The 13,322-nt window shown below is 37.0% G+C and overlaps 1 protein-coding gene across 1 annotated transcript in view; it reads right to left on the bottom strand.

The window, feature by feature from the left end:
• LOC127412137 (metal transporter CNNM1-like) overlaps positions 1 to 13,322 on the bottom strand; it is a 28,237-nt gene that overhangs the window by 3,440 nt on the left and 11,475 nt on the right. Inside the window, exons 2-9 of the mRNA XM_051648262.1 lie at positions 11,913 to 12,056; positions 11,096 to 11,236; positions 9,882 to 10,051; positions 9,481 to 9,580; positions 7,362 to 7,507; positions 6,503 to 6,743; positions 1,143 to 1,247; positions 61 to 171 (exon numbers count right to left, since the gene is read on the bottom strand). Of these exons, the coding sequence (XP_051504222.1) occupies positions 61 to 171; positions 1,143 to 1,247; positions 6,503 to 6,743; positions 7,362 to 7,507; positions 9,481 to 9,580; positions 9,882 to 10,051; positions 11,096 to 11,236; positions 11,913 to 12,056 (1,158 nt within the window). The remainder of the gene's footprint in view (positions 1 to 60; positions 172 to 1,142; positions 1,248 to 6,502; positions 6,744 to 7,361; positions 7,508 to 9,480; positions 9,581 to 9,881; positions 10,052 to 11,095; positions 11,237 to 11,912; positions 12,057 to 13,322) is intronic.

Genomic DNA, 13,322 nt, shown 5'->3' with positions numbered 1-13,322 from the left:
GCCAAGTGATTATGTGTGCAGCTGGGTTACAGGTACAGGTGCTTGGCAGCTGATACGCACTCAGTTTCCGCAGCAGTTTTTTCCCCAGGTTCTCATCTGAGCAGGCCAAAGAGTGAGAGCTGATGAGCTGCGATGTAGACAGGTCTGGTTCCATGGGTATGGCCAAAGCATCTGAAGTAGATTGGACACATTATGACAATGGGCCATCATGATCACATGACAAGCTAAGCTGCAAAGTGACTGGTTATCTTCTCTTCTCTTCTCTTCTCTTCTCTTCTCTTCTCTTCTCTTCTCTTTTCTTCTCTTCTCTTCTCTTTTCTTCTCTAAATCTATCCTGATTAAGTGATTCTTGATTTATTAATTCCTGATAACCATTGGTCATAACAAGCTGAGCTGAAATGGACAGGTCTAGCCTGGTATCAACATTCCTCTATAGGTCACATAAACAGAGACTACAGCTTGTGCATTTCCTCTTCCTGCAGTTTGTCAAACGTCCCTCTCACTGTCAAACAGCCACTTCAGTGTTTGAAAGTTTTGGTGCGTTTACTCAGCGAGCAGAGCGCTGGATTCACACCACCACCCACTCACCCTTAAAGGAATAGTTGACCCAAAAATAAAAACTTCACTCATTATTTATCCACCCCCATTTCATTCTGAACCTATGAAAGATGAATCCCCCTGCCCCCATGGAACACAAAAGGAGAGGAGTTTTAAGAATCTTTACACAGTTCTTTTCCATACAGTGGCAGTTCATAGTGACCACAGCTGACAAGATCTAGAAAGGGTTAAAAACACCATAAAAGAAGTACAATATATTGCAAACCTTCTAAAGACATACTTTTGCTTTGTGTAATAAAGAAGAAGAAACTGACTGAAATTTAAGATATTCATTAATAATCTTCCACTCCATGGAATGGAGCTGCATAAAGATTCAGACGAATTACAGAAAAAAGGAGATTCTCCTCCTGTTGTGTTCCACAGAAACTAATGACAGAATTCAGCAACTTTTCTTTTTAATTGTTGGGCTTAATGAGGAAATTATGAAAATAATGGCAGAATTCAACAGGTAAGTATTGTATGTATACTGGTGTCAAAGATCATGTAATGGCTTTACTTCAAAACTCATCCTTAAATTCACCCACCTGTTCCTTCTTTTCTCTCCAAACGATTTTCTCTTATGTATGGGATGTCATCCATTCGCAGGAACACAGAATCACTGGGGCTTTTCTGTCCATCTGACTTACTTCCTACAGGTGGAGCCAGAGAGCCACAGTCAGGTGATCATGCGTAAGCAATGAATGAGCAAGAAATGAGCATTGTGTATGGGGTTATTTGTTTCATATTAACATACAAATGGAAAGAGATTTAAAAATAAACATTTGGTTCACAAATAAATTGAATCAGATCCACAAATAAATGTAAGGAGTTTCACAAAAATAAAGTGAAATCACAAATAAATAAAATGAGATTTGCAAACAAATAAATTATTTACAAATACATTTTTTTAAACTCACAAACACAACTCTGTCCAGCATTAATTTCGGAATCATGCGCATTTATTTGTGGATCGCTTCCTGTGCATTTGTGGATCGCTACACACATTTGTTGATTTTGAAACAAATCTAGCGTCAAGATGTGCACACAAAACTACAAACAGGTTGACTACATCCATTGTCTATTCAAGCCAATCAGATAACGGCCACATTAATCGGACCAACCGTAGCATGTTCTATTTTCAACCAATCACACTTCGTTTTACTATCAGGGCGGAACTAGAGTCACAGTGCTCTCATGAGCATGGAATCAAGCACATATAGATAAGGCCACAAACTTTTAAAGAAACGGACGCCATCAGAGGAATTCTGTGATTTAAGGTTCGTATAATTTTCTCTCGGTTATAAACATGTGTAGTGTCTTGTTAAATGTCGACAGCTGAAAATTACCCATTTGTAGAGTGTCCTGATCATTAGCTTTATAGCTAACCTGGCTGACTGTATGAGTCTGCTATTTTAATTTTTACCAAGTTTCTTGACTGAAATGTGTCGTCAAAACCTTTACTCTTAATGTTACATGGCAGATCCAAACAGACACACTACTAGACACTACAAAAGATCAGCAGTACAGATAGTGTCTTTATAAAACATGAATCATTTTAGATTATCTTAGGAGCACAAACCATAAATTAATACCTATATTACACAGTGTACAAGATCTGCTATTCCAATAATTTGGTTTCACATGAAGTTGATGTATTTAATAAAAGCAGTTGTAAGGTAATATTTATTAGAATTTTGCATTTTAGCATTTTTGTGTGAATGTTTTATGAGGAACTATTACGGGGTCCCTTTCTAAAATACAGCATCATGTTCTGACAGTGATAAATGACTCATTGGTTATTGCCATCTTTTTCAGATGTTTCCCCTGTGTACTGCCAGCTTTGAGCACTTGACTCAAAAACTCAGTGATTCCAGCTCCAATACAGGACAACAGTATAATATGAGATTCTTTATTTTTCTGTTATGTCAGATTTCTTTTAAGTTACAATGTCATGTCTTGAAATGAAAGTGCAATACAACATTTAAATAAACCGTAACATTGTCTTTGGGTTGACTTACTTAAAAACGAAAATTCTGTCATTTACTCACCCTCATGTTTTTTTTTTTTTTTTAAAAACCTGTACTATTTAGTTTCTTCTGTGGAATATGAGAATACATTGTAAAATGTACAATGATGCTGCTAATGATATGCAACAATTCTATCTCCATAATTGTGCAAGAGTGTCTGATTTAAAACAAAAAACTATGAGTACGCAAATACATTTAATATTTTGATGTTTATTTTAGGAAATAAGTCAAAGTCTTTTGACTCCGGTATTAAATATGAGATAGTTTGACATAACACAGTTTTCTTTCATGTGTTGATGTGTTAGCTTGTGAAACAGGAAGTTAAAGAAATTAAGGTGAGACACCCAATTACTTGTCATCCTATAAAAAAAAGCCAGTAGTTAAAATTTTACAGTTTGTGCCATGGATAAGAGCTATGAAGACACATTACAATCAACTGTGGAGGATTTCTCACCTCCACCTTCAGCATGCCTTCAGCACATGCAGTGCTGCCATAATCAGAGTGTGATTAAGGCCATATCTCAAGCCAAGGATGTCGTAACTGATGAAAAGGTCAAGGATCAACATCAGGAAGACGTTGGTGTGTCTGAATGGTAGGCTGTTAAATTGTAACTTTTTGTAACTGTATTAACTGTTGTAGCATTAGATGCAGGTGGTTTTAAAAGGACTATTACAGGTTTAACACAAGTTAAGCTCAATCGAAAGCATTTGTGGCATAATGTCGATTACCAGAAAAATTGATTTTGTCCCTCCTTTTCTTAAAAAAAAAAACAAAAAAACAATTATGCTTTGGGTTTCAAAAGTATAGCCACAAGATGTAAACAATATGCATACTAATATGATTTTAGTGTAGTAAAACTGCTTAATATCCTTTTCTGTGTAAAGTAATATACAATTTTACAATCTACCAGCAGAAATCAGCAGCAGTGTGTAAGTTTATTACTTGTTTCACTTGTTTTAAAGTAGATATAGTTGCTAGGAGACGCTTGTTCGTTTACTGTGTGCTGAAGTCGCATTTGTTCACGTGCTTATTTCGCGTGAGCTTTCAGTTTCGGTGCGCGCAGTACCAGCTTTGTTTTGCTAAGAAGTCAGGCGTGTCCTGCTGATTTCAAGCATCGAAGTTACTGCAGTACATATTTTTGATATGTGCACCATGGCAGTGGTAGCAACAGCCTTCGTGTGCAGCCCACCTCAAGTAAAGACCAGTGAGTCTACCTGTGCGAGTCTACCTAGGAGTTGGATGTGTTGCTCTTAACCTTTCCTGAAGATGGCAGCCCTCTTGTTATACTTGGGGACTTCAACATCCACCTGGAAAAACCTCAGGCTGCAGACTTCCACACTGTGCTTGCCTCGTTTGACCTCAAACTACTTACAACTGCGGCAAGTCAGGCAACCAACTGGACATCATCTACACACGTAACTGCTCCACTGATCATGCTCTTGTTACTCCACTGCACACTTCTGATCACTTCTTCCTTAGTTTCAATCTTAACTTGCCTCCTGGCGCAACACACTCCTCCTCAGGTCTCTTTTTGGCGTAACCTACACTTACTCTCGCCCTCCCATCTTTCCTCTATGGTGTCATCCTCACTTCCTCCCTCTAACCAGTTCTCCTCACTTGATGCAAATAATGCTACTAACTCTCTATGCTCCACTTTAACATCTTGTCTAGATAACATTTGTCCCCTCTCATCCAGGCCAGCCTGCGCTACACCCTCCATCCCCTGGCTATCCGATGTTCTCCGTGAACATCGCTTTAAACTCAGAGCAGCAGAGAGGAAATGATGCAAATCGAAAGATCTTGCTGACCTAAGTATGTATCAGTCACTCCTCTCTTCCTTCTCTGCTAACGTCTCCACTGCAAAAACATCTTACTATCACAACAAAATGAACAATTCTTCTGATACTCGCACACTTTTCAAAACTTTTTCCTCTCTCCTTTGCCCACCTCCTCCCCCTCCCTCATCATCTCTAACAGTTGATGACTTTGCCACATTTTTATTAGATAAAATAACAACCATCAGCCATCAATTCTCCACATCACAAACCCACATTAACATCACCCACACTCACTCTTCCTTCTTTCTCTCTCCAATCAGAAGCGGAAGTCTCCAAACTTCTCCTTTCCTGCCATCCTACTACCTGCCGTCTTGATCCTATCCCCTCCCACCTCCTTCAAGCCATTTCTCCTTCAATCTTACCTGCACTCACTCACATCATTAACACATCTCTTCTCTATGGTACATTTCCCACTGCATTTAGGCAGGCTCGGGTAGCCCCACTGCTTAAGAAACCCACCCTAAACCCTGCACTTTTAGAAAACTACAGACCAGTATCCCTCCTCCCATACATCGCTAAAACACTTGAATGTGTCAGGTGTAATTGGTTATTTTTGGGGCTATAGCTGTGCAGAAATTACACAATTTAGCTTCAAACATAATAAATTTTTTCCTCATTAATAATTTTTTTTACTAATAATTAATAATTAATAGTCATTTTGAAACGTATAAAATCATGAGCAATCACATGAGATGAAGACTCCCGTCATATCAGTAACCTTACTGTTAGAATCACATGACCAGCCAAATACTACTGGCTTAGTCTCAGTAACCACCTTGATATTGGACACTTTCACTCTTGGATTAAAATAATCATGGCTGACTGTGTATAGTGAATTTCTACAATGGCATCTGTAACTAAAAACTATTGATTTTGAATGATGCTGCATCCTCAGTAACGATGGCTGGCGCTGGCAATGACAATGCAGACGAAAACGATGATGATGTAGGAACCCAGGTGCAGTTTATTTACAGTTGTGAAATCCAATGTGAAGTGGAATAAAACAAAACATAAATACAAACCCTGACCTGACCTGACCTGACCTGACCTGACCTGACCTGACCTGACCTGACCTGACCTGACCTGTCCACGTTACACCAAACAATACCTTACAATGGACCATGCAAACATGAGGGTTAAATACATGACATGGTAGAACACATGACAAAGATAACCAATAAACACAAAGAACTCTAAACAAGATAACAAGACAATTAACCATTGAAAACAAGACACATGAACATGGAGGGAAACATGAAATCACATGACAAGGGAACCATATGACATGAAACAGGAACTAGAAATTTCAAAATAAAAGACATGAAAAACATGAATCAACAAAATACACATGACATCCACGGTGCTAGGTGTCACTGTAGGTCCAAGATGACACAAACGCAAAAGTTACTGAGTGCACCTTTAATGCAATTTGATTAACTAGCCTTTGATTCTGTGTTTACTTCAAGTCAGAATAATTGATTAGAGGAAAATGAACTTTTTTGTGATTGTTTTTTTAAATCAAAGTGAATCAGAGTGAGACTTTTCCACACTAAATCTGATTAGTTTTACTGGTAAGAGGATTAGTGTTCGGCCATCTGTCTTGCCTTGCACTTGGAAACAGCTTCTTAATTCTATCACTAGATTCATGTACCAACTACATGCATTATCTGCAACATCAATTTTCACAAAGATTAAGACATCTGCAACTGATATGTTTTGGATATATTTGGATATATCAAATCATCATAAAACAACACTTAAACTTTCACTGTTCCTCAAACACTTGGTTTAGACCATGGTTATGTAATCACTGCCATCAAAAACTGTCATAAAATATCTTTGGAGATGAGCTAAAAATGATCTGTCTTATAAATCACCTGCAAGGTCTCTCTGACTGTCAGCTAGCTCCATATGAGATTGACTTTTATGCCATATTTAACAAATGGCTTTAATATTTATTTGTTGCATGATTTATGACGACTCAACCTGAGAAAGTCGAGAGCTGTTTGAGACTATTAAAGGAAAATAAATGCACTCACGAACAATGCGGTTTCTCTTATTAAGTGTTGTGGTGCTGTCTGGCTGTCTGTAGAGGTGACTGTGCTGGTGGAAACGGGTCAGACAGGGCCGTGGTTCTGTCAGGGGAAGGGCGATGCTGTTAGAACGTGTCTCTGGGATGGTCATTTTCTCCCCGGGCACATGGGTGTCTGCGTCAGGCGATTGAGGAGAGCTATCCATGCGTGTTGCCGTCAGGGCATTCTGATAATGGTTACGAGTGATCTAGAAGGAAAAAGGAATGAGTAACATTATGCCATGGTATAAATAGTTTTATATCATGGTTACATGGCCTGCCTAAAATGCCAACATCCTAGAGTCTTCTCTTCACTGTTGCAGGTGAAACAGGTGTTTGGCATGTTCTGTTCATTGATGCTGCCAGTTTAGGACCTGTGATGGTTTGTTTCTCAAAATAGAGACTTTTGTGGTTGTGCATCTGGGCATCCACTTTCCTCTTTATCCTGGTTAGATCTGGTTTTGATGATTTCTTTCAAGACATTTGAGCATGAAATAACCTTAATCTTTCAAAAGTACAAGAGACTTATGTGTTCCTAGAGAGTGTAGAATCTCTTTTTGGCCATTTTCAAAACCAAATTTCTACTTGCAAGGGTATAGTGACTTGCAAGAAATGCAAATGTACTCAATACTTCAGCAACTAAAAGTCACTGTGTTGCAATGTCCATACTTCATTAAATAGCACAAAAATTTCCACACTGGAATAATTTATTAAAGATAACAAGACACATAATTTTTTAGTAGACTGGAGTAATGTTGAGTTTTACCCATCATGGGTAAACATTGAATTTTAAAATATCTAATCAGGATAGTCAGCTTTACAATTACCTTAATGATCTGTAGATCGGTGAGCTGACGTACTGAGTAGTCTGGAAAATATGGTCCACCACTAATACTCAGTTGACCCAGGCTGCCGCCATGGATCGTAGTATCCGAATGATTCAAACCACTGCTCCTTGATGGTGATCTGTGGACTTCATTAGACCATTAAAAGTGATTCAGTTGATTCTTGCTGTTATGATTTACTGCTGAAAAGACCAGAATAGCTGCCTGGTCACAAGCATATTTTGTGTTTTGGATGCTGGTCCCTTGCATGAGATACTGGTTTCCCGACCAGACTTCACTAAATAGACAATGCTGGTTGACCAACTTCACCAGCCAAACCAAGTTTTGCTGGTAAACAATATGGTTATGCAATTCAGTTATCTAAACCAACGCTGAACCAGAATTAACTACTATATGCAACATAATCTCATAGAATGAACGTTAATATAACAACATTTTTGCAAACCAAGTTTTACGTCCACGTTCTACGGTTTCCTGGTGAAATTTACATTAGAGGCACCACAACAACTGTGTGTTATATTCACTTTCACACATATCATGGGTACTATGGCTATTTATTGCTTTACCTTGACTGTTCCCCGACTAGTACCTTATTTCACACTTTATTACTCACAAGCTGCTATGTTATGATATTGAAACAATTTTACTTTGAAAAACGATTCATTTTAGCACTTTTATTACAGACCCATCTACATTTACACACTTATTCCAATGTGATTAACTTCCGTGGTAGCTCGCCTGATAGAGTGCTGGACTTTGGACTCGGAAGACCGAGCCTCAAGCCCAGCCAAGGATGTGAAAATGCCATAGTAGCGACACGAAATGATGTGGTTGCTTCAGTAATTGTGCTTTTCAAATTTAATTAAACCACTATAGGTTAGGTTTGAGTGTTGGTTAAGGGTAAGGATGTCTGTTTTGTTCACCTCTCATTTATCTTTTTGAACACTATTGGTTAGGTTTAAGTTAAAATTTTAGATTAGTGAGGTACATTTTACACATTAAAACATCCATTTAACATTCACCTTAAAAACCTTGTCTGATTACAACATTTCACTCGCTTTTGGTGCCCCTCACTGGACATTTCACTGGGAAACTGTAGCCAAATGTGTAATAAAGCACGTAATTTTGGTTTGCAAAAATGTTGCCATTGTCATGTAAATTTGGACGGTAAAAATTTAGCTGGTCTTTTCAGTAACATTTGATAGACACTTTTATGAAAAACAATGTACAGTGCATTCAAGCTTTACATTTTACCAATGCGAGATCCCTGGGAATCGAACCCATGACCTTGGCGTCATTAGTGACATGCTCTTTGAGTTGAGCTATAGGAATATTTATCTATTTGTTGTTAATTAAGAAAAAAATACACTTCTTACATATTCAAAAATGTTGTAAAATTGACACATCTTGATAGGATTTATTAAATTAAAAAGGTAGAAAATCAATTCAGTGTCTGTTTAAAACTGACAACGTGTTTGTGAGAACAGAAAACTTGTTTTGAGCTACACAGGATCTCTTTGCGGCTTTATTTTAGATGCCCATGTAGATGTCATATCTCATTTAAAGAGGCCGAGTTCTTGCACAGTGTGTGTCAGTATGTGTGTTTGTGGCTTTGCTTTGTGTGTCTGCTGTGTGAGTCTACATCACTGAGAGAAAAACCTCACGAGAGAGACAGGCTGTGACACAGACCCTTAGCTTGGATTTAACACATTCATTTTGAATTAAGCTCTTCAACAAGGGCTAAAGGCCCCATCCTTGAAGTTGCATTTTCATGATTCTAAGCTTATGAGATCTTTATCCTTATATAAGAACGTGCCTTATAGTGGGCAGACATGATTTCATCTCCTTGCTGTAATTACCCGAGTCTAATCTCCTAAGATTTATATAGCAGCTCTAGTTAGGTTTTCTATCTTAATTATCTCTGGAGAGCAATGCTAGAGGGGTCACGTGTGCTCTGAGTGCTCAACGCCTCTCACAGTTCTTAATTGCTCATTATATTTTACTGCAGTAATACCATGGAAAAGCACGTTTATTTGTTAAATGAGACCGCATGTTCAACCACAGTGATGAATTTAAGACAATATGAAGTCAGTGCACAAACCTGTTGGTAAGATGGTCATGATAGCAGGTAAGCCATAGTACGTGAAGGGCCCATTTTCAAACTTTAGTCCCTCTTTACTAATCTCTACCTCCACTCGACCCTGCAGACAGGAAGAGATTTACATATGCATTTTAAAATTATGTTAGCATGGAATGGCACATATTTGCTTAAATTTAATTAGTGACCTAGAAATATCAAAGAATCTTGAGGTTTCATCCCCAACTTTTTTTATAATAATAATAAAAAATAAACAAAATTAAAAAAAAAACTATCCCAGATTTTCAATGTGATCTCAAACTTGTGGACCCCACTATACATGCTTATCTTTACTTCTTTTTAAATCCATCACTTTTTATATGTTAAAGCTTGTAGAAATGGAACACTGCACCAGTGCATTTTACCTGCAATATGAGGATGAAATAATCCACCGGCTTGTTGCGCTGGAAGAGGTAGTGCTTTGGTGAATGTTTGTTTTTCTCATCAAACTTCAGTTCCTGCAACACACTCGGGTGCTTGATTAGTCTCAATAGGATCTTCTCTGAGAGATGCGTTGATTTAAAAGGCTCTACTTCTACCAACAGAAAGGAAATTGAGACAAAATAAGACAGTAATGATACTGAGAATGAAACACAGAGTCATTCATCATTGATTTATTTATGGATTCCAAACGTAGACAAGAAGATCCACTAAAATACACTTTCCAATTTCTGAAACGTAAAAAACCCTTGAAATGGTTTGATGAGTGTTGTTTTCTTTCCTGTGTTTGAAATGGGAAGTTGAGGCATATCGAAGTGCTCATCCCCCTTTTTTAAAATAGCTATTAGGTTAGTTAACATCACAGCTATGGACTATGATTTGCTGCTCGTCATGGTCAGGTGGCATTAGGGGAAGGGACATTCTCATTCTAGAGAGCATTTTAAGATTAAGATTCAATTATTTGAGTATAGCTATTAGTGCAAGTTTAGTCATCAGTATTGTTGGTCCATTTTCCTCGCAGGAATATTCCGGGTTCAAAACAAATTAAGCTCAATTGACAGCATTTGTGGCATAATGTTGATAACAACAAAAATTATTACAAATCTTCCATTCTTTTCTTAAAAAAAAAAAAAAAAAGAAGCAAAAATCGAGGTAACAGTGAGGAACTTACAATGGAAGTGAATTGGGCCAATTTTTGGAGGGTTTAAAAGGCAGAAATTAAGCTTATAATTTTATAAAAGCACTTACATTAATCTTCTGTTAAAACTTCTGTATTATTTGAGCTGTAAAGTTGTTTAAAATCATCATTTTTACAGACGTTTTAGGATGTGTTGACATTACATCGTCATGGCAACAAAGTTGTAAGTTGGCTATAACTTTACACAGAGAAGGTTAGTAAGGTATTTCATCACACTAAAACCTGTTAACACCCATATTGTTTATGCATTGTGGCTATACTTTTGAAATAGTGAGTATTACGGATTGGCCCCATTCACTTCCATGGATGTTCGTAGGGTCTTTAAAATTTTAGTCTGAATTGGTCCTTTTTGGGAAATTGGCGACAAAAAAGTGGTAACAGAGCTGTAATTCATTACATATTACATTACTCTCCCCTAATCCAACTGTGAATTTAGAGTACCTGTAGCCAGAAAGCGATGTGTTGCGAGTAGGAGCTGTGGTGAAACTTTGACCTTCATTTCACTGTCGGACAGTTTAAATATGGAGAAATCTTGCAGCTTCCTCTCATGGTGAGACACTCTCCTCTTCGTACGGTTATCAGCTAGCACAACATACAATGTAATGAGAGAACAGTGTAGACCCTTCACTGCAAATGTATTATGGGTTTTTCCATTCTTTGACTATACCACAATTCACTAAATATAATTGAAAAGAGGATAATTAAACCTACACATGCTTGTATAAAACCATTCTTTACATATCATAGGGCTTAGAGTCATTGTATTTGGAGTTCTCTATGAGGTATTTGTAGTACCTAAAAGAGAAAACCATGTGTGACAATATTTTACCAATATTTTACTAATTAAGAAGACTAAAAGTGGGTTGATAACTGCAGATACTTAACTGGCTTTGCCAATTCAAGAGTTCTACAATCCAATTAGTGTGGTAATTATTTGCAATGGGGTCACATAATTATCTCTGATTGACTATGCATGAGGAAGCAGCAGGGAACAGGGCATATTTTTTATTCAGTCCAATGCTTTGAAATGGGTGTGCAGAGTAAATATTTCTCTTATAATGCAATATTGGGCTGTGATTGGCTGACAAAGAATGAGCCTAGTCTGCCAAGACTTCAAAAAGTCCCAAACCTCAGAAAAAGCTATTAAAAGATAATTTACACAGCTCACTAAGAGAAAATGAATGTTACAGTGTTTGAATGTTCAGCTTACACTTTAATGTTGAAAGGAAAGATATTAGAGACACTAGTAGACACTTACTGTAAAGGTCAGTTTCATCCACAATCTCAGACTTGATGATCTCCTCGATGACATCCTCCAGTGTGACAATTCCCATGACCTCATAGAAAGGATCTCCTTCTCCCTCATTATTCACCCTTTGTACGATGGCCAAATGAGATTTCCCTTTACAGTGCCAAAAAAAAAAAAAAAAAAAATAATAATAATAATACATAAACTTTAGACAAAACACAAAGATCATGACAGAATATGCTAATGCTATTGGCTGTTGTTTTAACCCTTTAAGCTCTGAGGGTGTTTTTAAATATTTCCTGTTTCAGATGAATACCTAAAATTAAAGGTTTATAACAAAAAAAAAAAAAAAAAAAAAAAAAAAGCAAGGAGGGTCAAGCTTTTTGTATCATTTTAAAGAAAACTTATATAGATTATAATAAATTATGAGACTCTCTTGCCTGAGAAAATGCTGAAAAATCACAAAAAACCTGAGCAAAAAATGAACTTTTTGTCTTATTTTTCTGATTTGACATGATTTATCTCAGGGTGTAAATAAGGTAGCTCTGAAAAACTGCTTTTGTTTTTTCCCCCAATCCTCTCACCTGTGTAACTGTAAAATTTTGTGTTGATACAACAAAATAATAAAAAGTTATAGCATTAAAAAAAAATATTTATCCTAGTGTCCAAAAACATCTCCAGATGTCCAAAAGCCTCTCCAAACAAATAAAACATAATAATTGTACATATGAACTAATTACACATGCAAACACAACAATGACTAATGGTTTGCAAAGCATGCAGACTTGATTTTAGTAAAGAGATTTCACAGAATGAGTTTCATTCTGTGCCATTTGAGTCATCATTGAGTCTGTGTCATGTAACTGGCACCATCACCTGGTGACCATATGTAATTAGAGTGATTGATCATATGATTCTTTGCCCAAACATGGAAGACTATCACCACTGGTTGGAGCAATCTGAACCCAGTCTGATTCGTTTAGCGTTCCATGATGCTACAGCATTTACAATGTTGTCATCTGATCCAGAAAGGCTAATGTGTTTGTAGCCAGATAGCAAGATGCCAGATATCCAGATGCTGTGTGCACATTGTGCTTACTGTGGGTTATCTAATGATCTGTGTATCTGATTACTTTGTACGTGGGCTTGTTTTAAAGATAATCGACTCCTCTAAGTAATGGTATGTGATATTTTATGTTACAATATCATATTTATAATATTTAGTTTATTTTTAGTGAAGTTATAAACGAAAACGAGACATATGAGCAACACCTGTTCACATAAGGCATATATGTCAAAGACATATGCTTAGCTATTACTCGCTATATTGTTGTCTGTGAGTAAAACAAATAGGCTGGTTTTATTCTACTCTTTGAGGGATTTCCAATAACATATGACACATGGCTGTTTGATGAATTT

This window comes from Myxocyprinus asiaticus, chromosome 21 (genome assembly GCF_019703515.2).
Source record: "Myxocyprinus asiaticus isolate MX2 ecotype Aquarium Trade chromosome 21, UBuf_Myxa_2, whole genome shotgun sequence".
Taxonomy (NCBI): domain Eukaryota; kingdom Metazoa; phylum Chordata; class Actinopteri; order Cypriniformes; family Catostomidae; genus Myxocyprinus; species Myxocyprinus asiaticus.
The sequence above is the reverse complement of the archived record's forward strand: the minus strand, read 5'-3'. Positions and strand labels throughout refer to the sequence as shown.